The sequence below is a fragment of the Osmia bicornis genome, chromosome 9, assembly GCF_907164935.1.
Source record: "Osmia bicornis bicornis chromosome 9, iOsmBic2.1, whole genome shotgun sequence".
Lineage (NCBI taxonomy): Eukaryota > Metazoa > Arthropoda > Insecta > Hymenoptera > Megachilidae > Osmia > Osmia bicornis.
The window spans coordinates 2,076,475-2,096,778 of NC_060224.1; the positions used below are offsets into that span (position 1 = coordinate 2,076,475).

At 32.0% G+C, this 20,304-nt stretch overlaps 3 protein-coding genes across 13 annotated transcripts; 1 reads left to right on the forward strand and 2 right to left on the reverse strand.

The window, feature by feature from the left end:
* Window positions 1-794: 794 nt before the first annotated feature.
* Window positions 795-3,963, reverse strand: LOC114876768 (O-phosphoseryl-tRNA(Sec) selenium transferase). Of its 3 annotated transcripts, none has more exons than XM_029188575.2 (6): window positions 3,876-3,963; window positions 2,606-2,794; window positions 2,250-2,523; window positions 1,804-2,179; window positions 1,242-1,738; window positions 795-1,177 (listed from the first exon to the last, which is right to left on the reverse strand). In XM_029188575.2, exons 2-6 carry the CDS (start codon window positions 2,717-2,719, stop codon window positions 912-914), a joined length of 1,527 nt encoding a protein of 508 aa, XP_029044408.1. In that variant the 5' UTR covers window positions 2,720-2,794; window positions 3,876-3,963; the 3' UTR covers window positions 795-911. The 3 variants fall into 3 exon arrangements, with proteins under 3 accessions (XP_029044408.1, XP_046142949.1, XP_029044409.1); XM_046286993.1 differs by having other exon boundaries at window positions 2,606-2,779; window positions 3,876-3,937; XM_029188576.2 differs by lacking the exon at window positions 3,876-3,963 and adding an exon at window positions 3,585-3,670.
* Window positions 3,680-18,372, forward strand: LOC114876766 (cytosolic purine 5'-nucleotidase). 9 transcript variants are annotated; one of them, XM_029188563.2, is made up of 10 exons: window positions 3,680-4,000; window positions 5,243-5,364; window positions 14,778-14,851; window positions 14,916-15,129; window positions 15,213-15,636; window positions 15,711-15,867; window positions 15,948-16,188; window positions 16,260-16,497; window positions 16,573-16,689; window positions 16,762-18,372. In XM_029188563.2, exons 1-10 carry the CDS (start codon window positions 3,821-3,823, stop codon window positions 16,927-16,929), a joined length of 1,935 nt encoding a protein of 644 aa, XP_029044396.1. In that variant the 5' UTR covers window positions 3,680-3,820; the 3' UTR covers window positions 16,930-18,372. The 9 variants fall into 9 exon arrangements, with proteins under 9 accessions (XP_029044396.1, XP_029044402.1, XP_029044401.1 ...); XM_029188569.2 differs by lacking the exon at window positions 3,680-4,000 and adding an exon at window positions 4,007-4,106; XM_029188568.2 differs by lacking the exon at window positions 3,680-4,000 and adding an exon at window positions 4,748-4,927.
* Window positions 18,373-18,375: 3 nt separating this feature from the next.
* On the reverse strand, window positions 18,376-19,584 carry LOC114876771 (protein FRA10AC1 homolog). Its single transcript, XM_029188580.2, has 4 exons — window positions 19,387-19,584; window positions 19,008-19,176; window positions 18,772-18,931; window positions 18,376-18,704 (listed from the first exon to the last, which is right to left on the reverse strand). Exons 1-4 carry the CDS (start codon window positions 19,491-19,493, stop codon window positions 18,403-18,405), a joined length of 738 nt encoding a protein of 245 aa, XP_029044413.1. The 5' UTR covers window positions 19,494-19,584; the 3' UTR covers window positions 18,376-18,402.
* Between the last annotated feature and the right edge of the window lie 720 nt (window positions 19,585-20,304).

Sequence of the window (20,304 nt, forward strand, 5' to 3'; positions counted from 1 at the left end):
AGTAACATGAAAATTAAAACCACTGAATTCATTTATACAGAATTTGAAATATATTTTTTCATGTATAGTGCCCCTAATTTTTGTATACACTTTCTATAACATGTGATTAAGCAAATACTGTATCTACTATAAACTTCTCTTTACAAGTAGTAACACGCCTTTTTACTATAACCATCAATAGAATTATGTTACTTCTAAATAAAAATAAATTTGATATATTATTTTGAGTCAAAATAAATCACTGACTAATTAAGTGAAAAGAATATAAATTAAATAATTTACATTAGCTTGATCTATTTATAATTTATAAAAAACAAAAGTAAAAGGTGAAAAAAGCCATGGAAATAATGCGTATACCTTGCTTTAAAACAGCAAAAATATTACAACATAAAATAATGTAACAGATAGTTCTGCGGCCAGCGCTTACCAGTTAATATCTTTAAATATATATTCCAACATTTCTCTTTTCTTCTCAAATATCAGTTCCGATATTAGTCAGTTTAGGTATTAATGTGGTTTGTATGGAACTCCCTTTCTTTACTTCGTAGCAATTAACGATATTACAACGCAAGTGGACAGACGAATCAGCACATTTTCTTATTACATACCTCTTTGAAACATACTTTTGTTCTAATAAACTATAAGCTCTTAATAAATCAATAAAATGAAAAAATTTTTGTTAAATATTTCAATTAGTTAAAAAGTAATTTCAAACATAGAACGAACGAGCTTTAAATAAACAAATCATAAAAATATAATTTTTTGAAATAAAGTGTTTAATTTAATTTTAAATAAAATTTTTCTCAGATGTTGAAATTGTTCTTTAGAGGTATGCAACTGTAAGAATGTAAGTAATAATTTACTTACAAATTAATGTACTGGTTCGACTGGCCAGTTGCGTTGATTACGGTTCATTTTCTCAAACTATCTTTACTACTTGCTCGGCTAGTTGAAGCTGTGCTTGATTCTCCAGGACCTCCAGTACCTCCTGCATCTCCATTAATACTAGATCCGGCAAGAGATGCTGTTGGTGTGACTGGAGCTGAACGCCTCCTTACTTTAGTCAAAGCTTTATCTAATCGTTGTACAAATATATCCACATCTGATCGCTTCATACCTAAAGCGGCGGCAGCAGTCAAATATGGTACTGGGTAATTACTATTATGTGCTCCCCAACCTGATTAAAATAAAATATGTTTAAGTATCATCAAAATATATTTCACATTATATTAAATACAGACCTTCAAACTTGTGTGAAACAATATGTTTAGATTCTGTTGTTGTTATTACTCTTGTACCGCTAACATTGCGAAGGAATAATATTGAGCCTAACATTGTAACCTGTTTGTTATCATGTTGATGACTTAGACATTGAAGAGTCATTCCCATTGATATAGGATTTCCTTTGGTATCTAATAATCTTTCATCGTGTCTTGCTGCTAATTTACCGAGCTCTTCTTTTAAATATGAATACATTTCTTTACGTTGCGTTATTAATTGCTTGTATCCCGCCATTCCCAAACTAAGCAACGTTATCATTACATCCATTATAGAACTTGCGCTTGCCCGTCCCGGATACATTTTTGATATGCGATCCAAAAGATTCTTGTCAAATGAACCAATAATTGCACCACCTACTGGTACTAAAAAGTTTTTATCTGTGCTTTGAACGAAAGCATCGACGCGACCTTTCCGTGACGCTTCTTGTATAAGATGCATACATCTTGTGCTCTGTAAGCTGTTGGCAATTAAAAATATAATACTAATATAATGCAAAATTTCAATATATACATGAAAACTTACCCATAGGCATTGTTTACTAAATGAGGAATGTTATATTGTGTACAAAGTGCTGCAATTGAATCAATAGAATCACATGCTCTGGGTGCAAAACAACTAGTTGTTGTTAGTACACAAGCAACACTTTCACCTAGAGCTGCCATTTGAGATTCCAGTCTCTGCATGTCTGTTTTCAATTCATCTCCAACTATTTTTGTTTCAATAACAATTGGTTCTAATCCAGCTGTGATTATTGATTTGAAGCTTGACTTTTGATCAATTCTAGGCCACAACACATACTTTGCTCTAGGTCTATCTTGCTTAAATGTTAGCATACATAACACCAAACTCATGCCTGTAGCCATTGGTGATAGAAAACAACCTGCTATACTTTTTACACCTGAAATAAAAATATTTCCTAGTATATTACATTTGTGGGATATATATTAAAGAATTTAAAATAATCTTACCCATATATCGAATAACTTCAAGTACTAAAGCATTTGTTAATTTATACATTAGGCTACTTCCTGCAGCTTTTGGTTGTACTTCTTCTAAATCACTTGATCTACCTATCCCATGACCCATTCGAAAATGTCGCCTTGCTACAATGTTTGATACAATTCTTGCTTCGCGTTCTCCTACACTGCAGTTAGAAGGAAAGTTGTTGCTATCCATTTGTGATAGATCTGAGAGAAAAGCTTCAATGGTTGCATCATCCCATCCTTCTTCTGGCCACTTTTGCTGTTTCAAAAATTCATATTAATAATCATATGATATGAATTATTAGTACATTTTATTATTAGAATTTTAATTAACATCTTACATGTTCAATGAAATGTCTTATAAGATTTTCTCTTGTCTTTTTTGCATTCAAACCTTGTTGCACATAAGTTGCAGGAATAAGTCTTTCTGCTAAACTGAATGCTTGATTATTCATCTTCCTGATTTATCAAATTCCTTCAAGTGTTTAGGCCACAATTGTTAGGAAGTTTGATGTCTTAACACACCATTGCTTTTGATAATTAATGTTAATTTATTAGAATAATTATAAAACTAAAGATAATGTTAAAAATACATTATATGAGACAAAAGATGATATGTATTTATATAAAAATATTGTTTGATTCAAATTTTAATAGAACATAGTTAATTACATTATATTTTAATAATAAATAACATCAACTCTTGTGGTTTTAATATAAATGTAAGGTGCAATAATATTGTACAATATCTTAGAAAATAAAACACAAATTCTTGTTATATAAAAATGAAATTTATTGTAACATTAATGAATACAAAAAATATACATTATTTATCATAACATGCAAAAAATAAGTAGATACATAACATAAGAAAAATTATAGCTATATAAAAATAAAATGTATCAAAATATATTCATACATTAAACTAAAAGTTGAGAAAATAATTAACATTACATAACATCAAGAAATATGACAAAACAAATAATCAAAGTTAATTAAAATAAGTATAAGAATTAATATCATCTAAAATGACAGAAAAACAGATTCTTAATTAATAAGCTTTGCAATGAAATTGAATGAATTCAATGTAAAGGTTATGTGATTTTATTATTTATGTATTCACGTGTTGTTTTGCAGAAATGTAAAAAATCATTGCGGATGTTGCAATAAGAATTATGCTAAAATTTGTAAACAAATAAAAGACAACTGGTGATTTGAACATGACACAGTTTTGTGGGATGGCCCAAACGGAGAGCAAAAAAAAAATGGGTTGGGCTAGAATGAAATATAAGTGACGGTACTTCGATGATCATGCACTACCTGACGCATTCCAATTGTTCGAGCCGTAATTTCATACGTGTGTTTCTAACAGAACAGAGTAAACATGGACACGATCCGTATTGTGGTCGTCCGGAATTGTCAGCAGACAGGGTTGTTAGGTTATGTCGCGTCGAGGTCACTTAAATCGGATTAATTTTACGCAATAGAGAGGATGCAACGTAACTGTTTGGCCACAGGGGCCTCGGGACTTCGTTTTAACTGTTGTTGAGTACACGATGTGTACCGCGGACGCGTGGAAAATTGCAAAAGTTGCGAACTATGGAATTTTACCTCGAATTATGGCGTTCAGACGACAGCGGACGGACGGGTTATACACGGCGCTACGAACGAATTCGTCCGCCGCCTTTGCAGGTCAAAGTGATCCGCGTGAAATTCACAATTCAACTGTTTGGCAGGTGCATCATTTACTGATAATTACCTTCTTCCTTCTTTCCATTGAAATCATCGATAAAATGCTGATACGAAAGATGGAAATATAGAGATGAATCAACGAGTTTTTAAGTATGTCGCATATTCTACAAAATTTTATTACTTGTGCGCATTACTTGCTTATCTCAATACTTTATTTTTTTGTTACGTATTCTTCAAGTATTCGTCATCGTTATTTATTAAATATGTATAATCTTTTAGTTTATTGAATAATATTATGGATACAGAAATATTTGATGTTTTTAATAATAATTATTTTTATTGTTTAAATATTCGAATATATAGATTTGGCGCCATTTATTTTTAATCTATTACCTTTCTTACATATATTGTGCAGCCATTTTCTGTAATATAATTGAACATATGTTATCATAATTGACGAAAGAATTATACGTAATATTGACTATTATATAGTTATTTTTTCTTGTAACTATATTTTACATATTTTTACACATTGTAAATGAGTTAAATTATGATAAAAAGAAAATTAAGAAGTGTTTTTATTAACTGTAAGTTGGATCTACGTTATTAAATTGTTCATTTCATAAGGAATATTCGATTAAGTTATCATGAATTGAGATTATAATATTTATTCCATTGTATCTTTTTCAAATATCGTAACACATGCGTCATCGACATTTCGGCAATTTAAATCTCATAGGAATACTTTGATTTTCTCTATTGGTATACCTGCGCGGAGGTCAACGCAATTCAGTGAATTGACCCAAGTTCGCGGTGACGTTTTCCATTGTATGACAGTGTTGAGTTAGTACTTAGTACTTGTATGACAGGTTGTGTATCGTGTGTCGGTATACAAAAAAACTTATTCTGAACTGTGTTATTTATATTTGTACAAGATATTAAACATATTCCTAAAAATTCGACTGCATTGGGTACGTCCTTGTATGCTACTGATAAGAAATTTCGTTAACGGATACCGTATCAGCGTCAGTGTAATAATTCACAAAATTCCCAAGCTTTTTGCAACACATGCTTTGTTGTTCATAATGCATACATTTTGTAACATTTCATTAAACATATGCAACAATGATTTTTTTCACAAATAATGAAATCATCGAAACTCACGATTAAAACAATATAAAGTGATTTCTAGTTTGTGATATTCCTGTAGTAAATATTTCAAATTCATGATACATGGAAGCTGAACGAATAGAAAATTAACGAATTGTTCTAAATTTTCTTTCCAGATAATCATGGAATTGGAAAATTGTAATTCGCATGGAGATCATGAAAACACGGCACCAAATACACCTCAACACGAAAATGATCCTACCGGCACTAAAAAGTGGTATCGACAAGCTAGCCAAAGGTTAGTAATTTCTTTTTCATGTTAAAGTCTATAAAATAAAACAATCTATTTCGAGAACATTATTTAAATTATACAAACAAAAATTGTTTGGAGATATTAAATTAATTAAAAAAATTTCATGAAAGTACATCTAAAATTGTTTTATAATTTTACTTGGACATTATCATGAGAAAATTAATTATCATTCGTCGTTAATCCTTATTATTACGATAATCCAATGCCGTAATGATTTAGTATTCTTATTGAATATTAATTCTAAGAAACTCAAGTGATTCAGGCAGATGGTTATCTAATTATTTTCTCGTCTCTTATCGTATCAATATTTATGTTAAGTTCCCAAAAAATTTGTAATATATTTGCAAAACTGTGAAGGACGTAAGAGGTGGCACGATCATATTGTGCGAAAATAACTCATTCAGCTTAATTTATTTTCACCTCGATCGTTGAATACTTTGAGTCACGCGACAAAACTTATAGATACTTACTGTCGTGCATTGTATTGCCGCGGACGCTCACACCTCGGGTATTGATATGTACCCTTATTCGTGACTAATAATTTACACAATTACATGAATAAATTGTATGGAACAAATAGAAAACATAATAAGGAAAACTCGTTCGTTTCCTTGCAATCGCCTTGTTTAAAATTACTATCTTCACTCACTACACATTCACTCTCCTTTTTTTTTGCTTGTTACATTTATACATCATTTAGCTTCTGATTACACGGTAGAAGTAGACACATTTATTTGCTGGAATAATATAATTGAGAGTGGGTAAGATAAAAAATGGCACAACAGTATGTATTCTTACATAATAATTAAAAAATGAAACGTCTGCTTATCCGTAACGGTACAAAAAAAATATATTTTAATAACAATGAGTTTTCCAGTTATCGAACAAGTAAGAGGTATATCATTTATGTGAGAGGAAAAAGAAAAATGTAATTTGATTATTTTCTATTGTTGAAATTTGGATGAAGACATACGGGCTCTTTAAGAGTCGTAAAAATCTTCCTTCTTCATTCATGACTGCAGTGAATTCAATGTTTATTTAATTGATTCCTTATCACGCCTCTGTGTACTTTTCCTTCTTGCCTATCGTCACGCGAATGACCCCTGCAGCCTTCTTATCGTCGTTGCTATTCTCGCCATATTTTTCTGTGTTGTTTGCTCGCCTATACGCGTCCAAAAATGTTTGCTATACTTGCTCATTACATCGTTGTCGTTCGCGTTGGTCAGTTAACGAAACAAAATATTTTCGATCTTTCCCGGTTAATAGTGATTAATATTCTAAGAATAATTTCGCAACTGGTCCGTGATGAATCGTCAGAATCCAAATCTGCTGGTTACGTCGCCAAACAAGACTGGTAATAATTCTTCATTCTACCTTCTATCTATATTCCAATCTACACGTGATACTAGAAAGTGCAACGTACTTTTTCATTCTGTGATAAGATATCAACTACTCGGACTGGTATCTTTCTAGAATTAGAATCATAATTGAAAGGGTTGTTTTCAATTTTTTCATTTATTTTATATAGAAAGAAATATTCTTTTGTACAATCCTCTCTCTTATACCTTTTGGTGAAGCTCTTCCTTGGCCAGTAACCAGCATTCGAATGTTCTGGAGCAGGGTGCAAAGTCCGTTTTCCGGATGAGTTGAACATCTTCCACGAGGAGTCGTATCATCAGTCGATGTTCAACTTCCCTTTAGATACCGGCATGAGAATGACCAGAAACGAACTTAGCAAACAATACTTGGATAGCTACAATGAGGTCAACTACGGCATAAGAACAGACAAACGTGAATTAGGTCACAGGTAAATTTCTTCAGTTCATTCTGACAATTGGGGATTGATCCTTTATTCCTGAAATATGTACAGGGTGTTCGAAAATAGGTGTAAAATTTTTTAAGGGGTGATTCTAGGGATCCAAATAAGACGAAAATCAAGAATGACGAGATAGCGTTTGCGGCTTTGTTTCCCAGTAATTAACGTTTATAAATTCGAGTAAAAAGCACGAGGTAAGTTTCTACACCCCTGCTTACCTGACGTTTGGTCGTCGGTGCTGGGCAGGTTGCAGGTTTTAGGCGCTTTTTACTCGAATTTTTAAACGTTAATTACTGGAAAACAAAGCCGCAAACGCTATTTCGTCATTCTTGATTTTCATCTTATTTTGATCCCTAGAATCATTCCTTAAAAAATCTTTCACCTGTTGTCGAACACCCATACATTCTTATTCATTTACTTATTCTTACAATCAAATAATTAACTCTTTAAAAATTCCTTTATTAACAAAGTGAACGTTGGATCATTAATATTACCACATAAAATTCTGAAATTTAATTATATCAAGTTCATCAAAGAGTATTAGATATATTTGAGGGTGTCTCTTCCTGGTCCGCCAATAATGCGCGCGCGCGTATCTGCAACGATCTGCACTCTCCATGTAATAAGTATATCTACAACGTATTTCAAAAGAAGTGTTAACCGAATGAAGGGCGCATGGATCTTGTGAAAGTAAAGGGAAGAGTCTTGATAATGACACATCTTATTTCTTACTCGCCCATAAATGGTTTTAGGTGTGTTGTTTCTACGTTAAATATACACGTGTAACTTCCTCTCACTGCAATGCAGACTTTTAGCACCTTGTGTTGGATTGATGAATCATCGGTTCTAATTGTTCTCCAGTAAGTTTTGGAAATTTCCTGTTGATTGGTCACTGCATTTCTTAATTATGACAGAAGCTATTGTGTACATTCTTTTTTATGTAAAGCAATTGAAAATTTGCATTGAAAGGAAAGTTCCGCGTTAAAATGATACATCTTGTTTTCAAGAATGATCCACTATTTTGAAATACCCTGCACAGGTATAAAGTAACGATCGTGCGTGATAAAGGTGTAGCGTGGATATTCGATTTAACGCTGAATAATGTTAATTCTTAGTTATCTCTCCTTTTGCTTATTGTCGGCAATGAGAAACTCTGATAACGAGTGGGACGACAAATACTGTCTGCAACGTAGTATCTTCGAGAAACAAATGAAAACACTAAACATGTTACAAAATGCTCCAGCTACAATTCCGTCATCGCCAGGCTTTTTCATTTAAGTGAAAGAATAGGATAATCGAAAATAGATTAATTTGAAAAATGTTATCAGTTTATAAAGAAAGACAAATTATTTTGTCTTGAAAAACAAACTGAATCACAAGCGTTCCATAGTCTCTGTTATTTTTCAACTTTGAACCATTTTTAGTTGTACTTGCAGAGATTACTCGTCTTGGATTCTGAGATCACTCAAACAGGTCTAGGCTACGTGACTTGTACAACGTGTCCCGACTTATGACGCGATTGGATCCGAAAAGAAGGTTCAAAATTGAAAGAATATGTGCTGATTCACGCGTAGCTTCAACCCAACGTAAGGCCCTCGAACCTTGTAGAAAACATGAACGTCCATTTTGTAAAATGATTAAACGTATGCATAAACCTTCCTCCGATGCGCATAATGAAATATGTGTTATGTTATGTGGGATACAAGGTTGAATTACAAGCGCTACCGAATCCATTGTTCTTTTTGACACAGTATAAGTAATTTGACGTTGTTAGGAATCCATTTTACCAGGAGGGTGTCTATAGATTAGGTTGTCACGTTGGCTATTCATCAGGAGCTTATTTATTGCTTCAAATAATTAAGGGACAATCGAGGAATATCTTGTAACAGAATGAATTAACTCGACCATGTCTATTCAATTGAGATAGATGAAATTTTCTCATACAAAGTTAAAGCGAAGTTTTGTTGCTCGAACAAAGCAAAAGACGCCGTGGAAACGTGCTTTTAGTTATGTTTAGAATTTAATTTTAGCCGGGACAGCTAAGTGGACGTACGCGTGTGTCTGAATTACGATCGAAACAGTGATCTTAATTTCATACGCTTTTATCTATACGTAACAATTTCACCGATAACGGAGTGAGAAGTTTTCCATGAAGATGAAGCAATCCGTCGTTAGTCATTCTATCCTTCGTTATTGCTTCCTGAGATTTAAAAACCCAGCTACGTTTTTTCTCCGGCTTGTTCTCGAGTTTTTATTGACATTTTTTATCATCTTAGGTTTCTCAGATTTTTTTAATGGGTCGTTTTTAAAAGAACGTCGATGTGATGTGGACAGTGAATAAAATAGTCAGAGAGAAAGTGTAGACGATGCATATCTTAGCAGAAACTCATACGTATATGTGTGCATCCTCGCGCAATGCTTGACCGACTTAACTGAAAGTCAATAGCGTGAACCAAACTGCGAAAGAAATTCGTGTTAGAGCAATTAAAACAGTGCTCTAGAGTGTTGGTTGAATAATTTAATAGCGGCAAGTCGATTATCTAGCAAGGAAGCTTTCAATTATAACTTTTAGATTACTCTAGAATTATGGACACATTTGATATGGACATTCCTGTTCTAATCGTATCATATTTGTTTGCCTTATTTACGCGCGAATGGTTTGTTATTCTATTTATTTTATTATTATTATTTTTTCTTATAGAATATTAACCCCGTTTAGATCTTTTATAGCTAAATGATTTTTTTTTTTTAATGAAAATATTCTAATTCAAAATTTCTAGCAATTTCTAGAGTAATTATAACATGAAGATATTTAAATATTATAAATTATCTATTAAAATTTCTAATATCCTAGTTTAAAATCTAATTTAATTTCATTTTAACTCTTTCTTTAATTTTTTTTTTTTTCATTTTTATTTATTTCTTAATAAATACTTGTTCTGGAAAACGAAATTCTGGCAATTATCTGAGATTACGTAACAGTGGATCGAAAGTTCCAATAAAATCTAGGTTGTATCGAAAGGTCGAGTTTGGGAGGTCTAATTTTAGGTCGGTAACGAAGGAGTTCCCATGTATGAACTGAGCAGAAACTAACCTGACTCGCGATACGTAGATTGTACAGTGATAAGTGTATATGTATACACACATGTTTCATGAAAGCAAAATTGTACTTGAAAATAGTTTGAAATCCGATGGTTATACGATAACAGAATTAGCGAGAAGCATTTGATAAACTCTATGTAAAGAATCATATAATACATTGCAGTTAATTACTTGTTAATAATTTTCTATGAAAATCCGTCTTTATCAGCATTAGATGATAAGCGTTTTAAATGCTCAGCGGGCATTTAAAACTATCGAATAGCTTTCCTCTTATCACTGTTTTTGGTAAAAGTTTTATGCTTCAGTGGAAGATAAAATTGGTGCTATTGCAGCGACTGTTTGGTGCATATATATTTTCAAATATCAATGAGAAAATGACAAGTTGTTTACGAGACACTTGAGTATTATTACAGCTTCGTGTCTGAAACACCTTGTGCTGAAGTTCAAGCCATAAATGAAAATATCACAAATGCAATTTCTGCACCTCCAGTGGTTCAGTATTGCACGCGATTTCGTGAGACAAATTGGAATTCCTCGTTAAATGGTAAACTTCACTGAACGAAGATTGATATGTTCAGTCATTAAAATATAGTATCTTTCTATACTGTATCCTTTATTTACGTATTCCATTAAATGTTACACATTATTATAGCATATTGAGAACAATATCATTCATATTCAAATTATTATTACGTAATAACCATAGATGGCTGTTCATAGTCCGCTTCTGGCACGCATCGTGTCTCTTTCAGTGTATTCCCAAATACCGACTACCGGTACACTGCAACATAAGTGACGTACTTATGTGACCATGAAATATTAGTTAATTTTCTACCTTTATTTTAAGAATATTTTCAGTTGTAACTGGTAACACTAAGTGATCTGTGTGCATGTTGAAAAGAGGCAGGCCGGATTTATGTCCGGAAGGCGATGAATTAATCCCTATCGCCAGATATTAACCACTTACTCGGCAAGTCAAGGATCAGTTGATGTTTGATCATCGAACGGATCGGATCGTAGTTTTTTTCCTCGCGATTTTCACGTGGCTCGTTCATCGACAAAAGTTCTTCTTTTTGTTTTTCGAACAAGAAACAGTGCCGTATAAAACAGTGATATTTTATTAAAAAACATTTAGTGTACATATATTGATTTTAATAGAAAAAGAAGAGTATAGAAGCGAAATAAAATAGTAGGTAATTAAGGCGTCAATTGAGTGAACTACACGTGTATTCACCTACTTATTGAACCCTATTAAGAAACAATGTCTCATAAAACAACAATACACTTCATTATTTTGTTTAAGTATTATCTACAATAAAATAAACTTCAGTGACGCGATAAATGTAATCGAAATCGTGTACGTCAGTGACATAAATAAAATAATCTGCATCAAGGTAAAATTGATCTAAAATAAATTGACGTAATGTGAACTTAATCCATACTTTCATTCCAGCTTATTTTTCGTCTTAAGTGATTATTAATATTTCTGCTTTACCGCGATAACGATAAGGAAATTCTCCTTTTTTTTTAGTATTGATATGCGACGCGTGGGGTCATACATGGTGCGATATATGTAATTGACTTTCTCATTTCTTGTTAACTAACAAGATAAACTTATCAATCTCTCAAAAAGCCCTGTAATTAGATCTTCAAAACCATAGACTGGATGTATTTCAATCGTTTATGACATATGAGGATAGGAAATGTTCTACGTAGGTCTTAAAAAGGAAAAAAAAATATTAACAAATGTATGTTCCTAAATTCGAGTTGAATAAAACCTTTGATCTTCTTTAAAAGAGACACACTAAACAAGATGATAGCGGACGTAGAATACTTGCTTTGTAGATACCGCTTCTTGGAATAATGTACTCGGTACGGCATTGGCATTCGACATAAATTACACGTCATTTATACAATTATGTAAAACAATGCAATAATTTACTTCGTTAGGTCTTCTTCTCTTTTCTTCGTTAATTGTACATAATATTATACATTTACATACATACGTTCTAAAATGAATGGATGATTTATTTATGAGCTTAAGTAAATCGCTGAGAAAAGAAATGCATTCATCTATACTAATTTGTTTTGAGATAAGTATTGTCTTCGTTATCTTGTAGAATACATATTTTTTGTATAACTTTATTTTCCGCCTGATCCGTGCTGTAGCGATACCTTCTTGACCATAACCTTTCCGTGACAAAAGATACGCGTCTGCGATAATCAGGGCCGGCCCTGGGCCTAGGCAGACTGGGTGGTCGCGTAGGGCCCCCCAAGGTCCAGGGCCCCCATAAAATGATTTTGCGTGTAAGAATGTAAATGCAAATCTAAATTAGTTATACAAGCTTTAATGTTAATTTTATCAATTTTATTTGAGGTACTTTTTTATGTGAGGAGGCCCTTTTTCGGAGCTCGCCTCGGATCCCCGAAATCTCAGGGCTGACCCAGAAACGAAATCATGGTTAATTTTAATAATTATCCGAAAAATCATGTACGTAGCTCTTATCTTCTATCTGTCTCTAATCTAAAAACGTGCAGTTCGTCGAATTGATGCGTCACTTAATCAACAGGACATCACTGATGTGGAATAATGATCTTCGTTTCCTGGAATCTATGTTCATTCCTTTCGCACGAACTGCTAGACAGTGCTTATGTTGAGAACAATACGAAATAGCAACGAACAAAACGTTACCATGATTATTGTGTTATAATAAGTAAATTGTAAAGTAACCTCAACATTTAGCGCGTCACCGAAGTTAATACAAGAAAATTAATAATTAAAAGATTAAGCTTCTTGAGATATTACATCAACTGCGTGTTTCATATTTAGAAACTACGAGTTTCGAAGAGTTGCGGAACAAAATTTTGCTTTCACTTTATTTTCACCGAGCTTTTCTCCTATTTTCTATCCATTATATCGATTCGATTCTATCGAAGCTGTTATTACCGACTAACAGGTACGCATATCGATCACGAGGCGCCGATGATTATTTGAAAATAACGAAAAATGTGGCTGAAGGATGTGAATGACGACGCTTTACCGGCTGCGAATTTCGTGAATTCGCGACGCAACGTCCAAAACGAGTAAGTTCCTCGTTTTTTCTCTTGTGTTAGAAAATTGCTGAATATCCAACAAACCAGTCGATAAGTTATCGCCCTAATATCACTTACATAAGAAGTAACATTGACGTATCATTTTACGAGTGAATTATAAAAATAACTTCATTTTAAAGATAACATATGACGGCAATTATTTTTGTATAAAACACAAACTTTTAATTGAAAAAAAGAAGCTTTCTATTTAAAAGGAAAATCTACTTCCGCTTCGAGAATTAGTATCGATATCTGACGTCGATTACAACATACGTTGAAAATCCACTATCCAAGTTGATCTAGTAACAAATCATTATCATAATTTGTCTTTTGTCATCAAAGAGATTTTATGTGTAATAAGTTCACACATATATGTTTAATATAAACGTGTGAAGAGGGGAATGCAAATTGTGCCAATACTTTATCATCGCACGAATAAATTAACGTCCGTTTTAATTAGGTATGAACACTCGTTGAAGCTACCCAACTCAATATAAATCAAATGAGATTATCAACCGGATAACATCTATCATTCTTTCCACAAGCGGAACTGATAGATGTAACAAATCTTTTCCTGCTCTATTTATTGATACTTATATTAAACATCTTGTTCTTTTTACTTCCTGTATATGTTATATCATTGTAATACAATACCCCCCGCATTGGAGGGGGGCCCCCAAATATATAGTAATATATATAATACATATAAAATATATAGTACAAATGTTTTTTTTTAATTATTTATACTTTTTGCGCTATTTTTCTTAGAGAAGCCTAGCGTGTTCGGTTATTGTACGCTTTAAACTGCGCTATATAATTTTCATTTTAAATTCTGTAATTTAATCGTTGCAATCAATAATTAAAGTATTAAAACCTTCGCAAAACTTTCTTCGTTTGAAATTCAATGCAAACATGTTCGTTACGATGGTAACAACAGTTGAAATAAAACATACAATTTCATAACTGTTGACTATTTATTCCTATTTCGAATATACGAAAAACTTACACGCTCTTAATTAACGAGAAAATGAACGTTTTCAAAGATGGCATGCAAGTAATGCCAAAAATGAGTGATTCTGATATTATGAGATTGCCTCGTATATCGACAGTTTTCTCGGAAACTCACGTTAAAGCTAGACATGTTGCCACAAACAGGTTTGAAAATTAATTAGTTGTTCTAATTTCCAAAATTTCCTTAAATTTGCAGTCATAATTTTAAAACAACAATTATTCCTAATTTTCCTAAAATATAAAGACACTTCAATTCTTTGGGATTAGAAGAATAAAAAAACAATACTTCACATGTACTTAATCTGCACTAAATGTGACTATATTACTGGAATAAAAAAATATGCTATTAAGTTTTATTCCTTTACTTTTGTTACAGAATTTTTGTCAACCGTAGTCTTCATTTAGAGAATATCAAATTCTATGGCTTCGATATGGATTACACGTTGGCGGGTGAGTAGTAATTAATTCTTTAAAAAAAATATGTATATTCAAATTTATAATATTTTTTTTATAGAGTATAAGTCGCCGCAGTACGAGCAACTGGGTTTCACGTTATTGAAGGACCGTCTTGTATCTCTGGGATACCCGCAAGAAATCAAAGCATTCGAATACGACCCAAGTTTTCCGGTACGAGGACTATGGTTCGACACACTTTATGGAAATCTTCTTAAAGTGGATGCCTATGGAAACATTCTGGTTTGCGTTCACGGCTTCGAATTTTTGAAACAGTAAGCAACAGTAAAAACACTGAACATGTTTATTAAAACTGGGTCAATCGATCGATCATTTGTACTTTTTTTCTCTGTTTCAGTTCGCAAGTATACGAGCTTTATCCAAACAAATTTTTACAATTGGACGAGTCCAGGGTATACGTGCTCAATACGTTGTTCAATCTCCCTGAAACGTATTTATTAGCATGTTTGATAGACTTTTTCACGAATTCGCCTCAATACACCCGCGAAAAGACAGGGGTGAAAGAAGGTGAACTAACGATGAGCTTCAAAAGTATATTTCAAGATGTTAGGAACGCGGTGGACTGGATCCACCTCCACGGTGATCTTAAATCAAAAACTATTGAGAATCTCGATGAATATGTAAAGAAAGATCAAAGGCTACCAATGTTTTTGAATAGGATCAGAGAAAGCGGAGCGAAAGTGTTCCTTTTAACAAATAGCGATTACGTTTTTACTGATAAGATTATGACTTATCTATTTGACTTTCCTCATGGAGCAAAGGTGTGTGTACAATTGTTGCACAAAAATAAAGGACATTACAGATTAATTATACTGATACATTGATTTCTTTACAGTCTGACGAACCCCACAGAAATTGGAAAACTTATTTTGATACTATCGTAGTAGACGCTAGGAAACCATTGTTCTTTGGTGAGGGTACAATTCTAAGACAAGTAGATACCAGAACTGGGGCTTTAAAGCTTGGAACTCATAAAGGACCACTTCATACAGGTAGGTAATATATTGAGAAAATACACTTTAATTAAATATAACATTGTTAGTAATACATACTATGTTTTATATGCGAACAGGTGAAGTTTATTCTGGAGGTTCCTGTGATGTTTTCACGGAACTGATTGGCGCTAAAGGCAAGGACGTATTATATATTGGAGATCATATATTTGGTGATATTTTAAAGAGCAAGAAAATTAGGGGTTGGAGGACGTTCTTAATAGTACCTGAATTGGTTCAAGAACTTCATGTTTGGACGGACAAATGTCAATTATTTGCTGAGTTACAAAATTTAGATGTTATGTTAGGAGAAATGTACAAGTAAATATAATAATTAATAAGACATTAATTATTAAATATCGTAATCGTTCCTTACATCTGGTTTTCTTCAGAAATTTAGATAGTAGCACAAAAGAGAAACCTGACATTTCCAAATTGCGGGCATCGATAAGAGACGTTACGCACAAAATGGATTTATCATACGGAATGATGGGTTCGTTATTCCGTAGTGGTAGTAGACAAACATTTTTCAGTAGTCAGCTAGTGAGGTACGCTGATTTATATGCAGCAACTTTTTTAAATCTCATTTATTATCCATTTTCATACATGTTTCGAGCTCCCGCCATGTTGGTAAGTTGATAGACTTATTATTTTCCTTTAGTACGTTGTAAGACGTGTTATTTTATTTTAATTTCATATTTTAAGATGCCTCATGAGAGTACAGTAGCTCACGAACAAAGATTTGTTATGGAAACACCGATGATTAGTCGATCACGAACTTTTAAGCTTAATGAGGAAGAAGAAGAACAAAGTAAACCTCCTGTACGTATAAAAATTATTTGTATTATATAGAATAAGAAAAGTTTTAATTGATTTTTATTCATTATTTTATAGAAAACATTGTACGTGGATTGTCCCAACAATCAAATACCACATGCAAGACCTGAAACTCCACGTAATGTAACACATACACACGATGAAGATTGTAGCGACGAAGATAGCGATTCCCAGAAACAAGCAAATCATGTAAGATTATGCCCAAGGAATTCCAATTGTAATTGAATTATTTTTTATGGTAACACTCTTTGACAGCTTATTAAGAATTAAAAGATTTAGTACAATTCTACCACATGATAGCTGTACTTAAAGATTTTGATGAAATTCATTAAATTATGTCGATTATTATATGCCATTCCAATATTTTTTCATACACGGAATAATATTGCGATTTTGCTAGTTGGTTGCTATGTTTAAGAATTTTTCTCAAATTCATTGAGCTTTTTTATAATTAGCAAGCTTCATATTTACATAACAGCAATAGAGAAAAAGTTCATAAATTCCTTCGTATTATTTTTATCTTCACAACGGTGTCCGTGAAATAAATAATTCGGTATGAATATAGTATATAGATGTTAATGTGTTGGAACTGAATTTATTGTCATATAATATGACTTGAAAAGTTGCAAATTACGAATTATTGTAAAATGCATTGTATATTAGTTTGCACGTTAATCTATATCTTGTTGACTCTGCTTCATATTTATTTAAACGTATGCTTAAAATAATAGAAGATACATTAAAAAATTTATATACTCCTTTGTGAGTTCATAAATTATTATCATGCTTCAAAGAAGAAGTCGATCAAGTGTATAATATTAAACATTGTTTTATACTAGTAATTATTTTCTGATAAAAAGTGATAGCCGTTCTATCAATATTTTTCTTTGGTTGTGTTTTAGTTTTTGGTACATATGATTCTCGCACAATAAATTTGGAATTTATAGATATTTGCATTATGCAAAATATGTTAATATCAAACCTCTTCAAATATGTATCATATGTTTTATAGATTTAATCTTATGAAACATAAATTCCCCATAAATTGAACGAGTATAGTTAGTGTTACAGGCATTGAAAATACTGTAAGTTTGATTAATTAGGATAGTCTTTTTACGCGAAACTTTAGCTTACTGAAATTATACGAATAGGATAGTAAAATTGAATGAGCTAATGAAAATTATTACAAAAATGTATTATTTCCTCATTTATGAAATGTACTGATAATAATAGGGAAAATGAAATTTATGAATTGTAAATGATTATATTAGAAACTTATTATTATCAGCTGTGTATATTACTGAGATTGAAAATCTTCGACTGCAATAAAATAAACAGTTATGATTATTTATTGTACAATATATATATAATACATATATGGTATGGTATATGTTAGTTATATATATATATATATGTTAGTTGGTGCTAGACTTCTTTTCTATTGCAAATTTGATTTTTTTGCAAATCAGTAAACTCCATGTATCAAAGTTGAAAAAATATATGCTATACTTTATTATCATGTAATATATTAATAAAATATCGATTACGTATTAATCAGAATAAAGCTATAATGATTATAATTATATTTATTTAAATATGACTAGTGTTGTGTATAGAAATTGTTATATTTCTTCAATGGTATCAGCAATAAATAATTTTTTGATATTATAATGTTTTATAAACAAAATTTTATTCCATTTACATTAGCAGATCTGCTAAATATTCTTCAAACTCTTCTTCCCTTGTTTTTTCCAAATTATCAGCAGGTTTCTCTTTCCAAATATTAGATTCATCTTTATCCGTTTGTTCCATAGCTTCAGTTACATTATCTACAGCTATTTCATCTTCAGTTTTAACAGTCACTGTGGAAGTACTAGGTGTACTGGATGTACTTATATGGATATCAGAATTTGTTCCTAATCTTTTCAATGTCTTATGTCTTTTTATTTCACGTTTTTGCGAACGATAATTTAATTTAATTGAACACTCAGGACATAATCCTTAAAATATATATTAATGATCAACATATACTTTAAGCATATAGATTTTAAACAATTTATTACTTACTTAACTTCACAAGAGCATTCTTTTTCTCGTCGTGCTCTATATAGCCAAAATTTACCTCCCAAGATTTAAGCCCTTCTCTTTCTTTACATTTTTTATTTCCACATTCAAACTGCCCTTTCCCAATGATAACTTCCTTTTCTGTTCTCCATCTTAAGGCAACCTATTTAATATTAGTTTTTAGAAATCAAGTTAGAATTACCTTTGTTTCTTTTATAATATAATCAAGTTAGAATTACCTTGTTCTGTTTATAATATGTTAAATCAGCTATACAATATTCCTTAAACAATTTATCGTAATACTTTTTTGCCAACTTAGCACCCCATGTATCTGGTTCATCGTTATCCTCATCCCATAGAAATCTGTGGTTTTCTTTAATAACGTCATAGTCCGTCTTATCTCGGGACCTCGAAACACAGGCCGAAACGTCAAGAGCTGCTCGGTTTAAGGTTTACAAATTTATCATTTTTCTTTATTACTTTTAAATAAATCTGATCCAGAAATATTTAAAGCTTATGTTGAACAGAAGTTAGAAGACGTTAATTCATTCATGAATTATAAGCAGTGACAAGGTTATCAAATTATTATAAAAAAACTAATTAAAAGATTTAACATACGTGTCCCGTTTTAAGGATGACAACGAACCCCCGTGTATTGTCAAATAATCATTTATAAGTTTCTTGTGCCTGTCATATGCTGACAAGTAAGCATAAGCTGGAAACATGTTTTTGTAACCAACAAACTGATTCTATATATATAGATATTTATACTCCTGATTTTATATGATAGTCACCTACATGAAGCTAGCCGGAAGGAATAATAAAATATGATTATTTTTAATTTTTCTTAGTGTATTTTGTTTGTAAATCGTTTGTGATTTACAAATATATCATTACAATATTTATAAATAATATATAATATATAAAAATATATGGAATCATTTCTCTTGTTATTTTTGTTATTTTATTATAAAAGATCTTGAGATAATCTTGGGGTGCCAGAGACCCCGAAGCATCAGCAAGTGCATACCGACATTATGGTGTATGGGGTGTCAGGGACCCCAACACATCGGTTGTGCTTTCTGTACATCGACATATCATCTTGGGGTGCCAGGGACCCCAAAGTATCAGCGACAGTATACCGACTTTAGCATCTTGGGGTGTCAGGGACCCCGAAGCACCGGCGCCTGCATACTGCTGCATATCGACATTATGGCATCTGGGGTGTCAGAGACCCCGTAGTTTCTGCCAGTAGTTTCCAGCGCTTGTGTATAGATGGCGCTAAGATCGAATTTTAAAAATACTTAATTTATGGCGGTCTTTTTAAAATACAAGTTTGTCAAACGTTTATTTTGTCTTCTACTATCTGTAAAATATGGCGAGTTGAAGCAACTAGCGCCATTATATTCTTCACTTCGATAATTAGCGACCGATTTTGTTTTCAGTTTTGTGTAATTTAAATTTAAATAATGTTTTTGTTTCATTTCATTTCTTTTACAATATTATTGTTCACAACTTTATTTATTTTGTTTTAAC

Coding starts and splice junctions, on each gene's coding strand:
- LOC114876771 (XM_029188580.2), bottom strand. CDS start 19,493: ATGTTTCCAGCTTATGCTTACTTGTCAGCATATGACAGGCACAAGAAA. Junction 19,177..19,386: donor TCATCCTTAAAACGGGACAC/GTATGTTAAATC, acceptor CTGTGTTTCGAG/GTCCCGAGATAAGACGGACT. Junction 18,932..19,007: donor CATATTATAAACAGAACAAG/GTAATTCTAACT, acceptor AATATTAAATAG/GTTGCCTTAAGATGGAGAAC.
- LOC114876768 (XM_029188575.2), bottom strand. CDS start 2,719: ATGAATAATCAAGCATTCAGTTTAGCAGAAAGACTTATTCCTGCAACT. Junction 2,180..2,249: donor TGAAGTTATTCGATATATGG/GTAAGATTATTT, acceptor TTTTTATTTCAG/GTGTAAAAAGTATAGCAGGT. Junction 1,178..1,241: donor TGTTTCACACAAGTTTGAAG/GTCTGTATTTAA, acceptor TATTTTAATCAG/GTTGGGGAGCACATAATAGT.
- LOC114876766 (XM_029188563.2), top strand. CDS start 3,821: ATGTGTACCGCGGACGCGTGGAAAATTGCAAAAGTTGCGAACTATGGA. Junction 15,868..15,947: donor TAAAGGACCACTTCATACAG/GTAGGTAATATA, acceptor ATATGCGAACAG/GTGAAGTTTATTCTGGAGGT. Junction 16,690..16,761: donor AAGAACAAAGTAAACCTCCT/GTACGTATAAAA, acceptor ATTATTTTATAG/AAAACATTGTACGTGGATTG.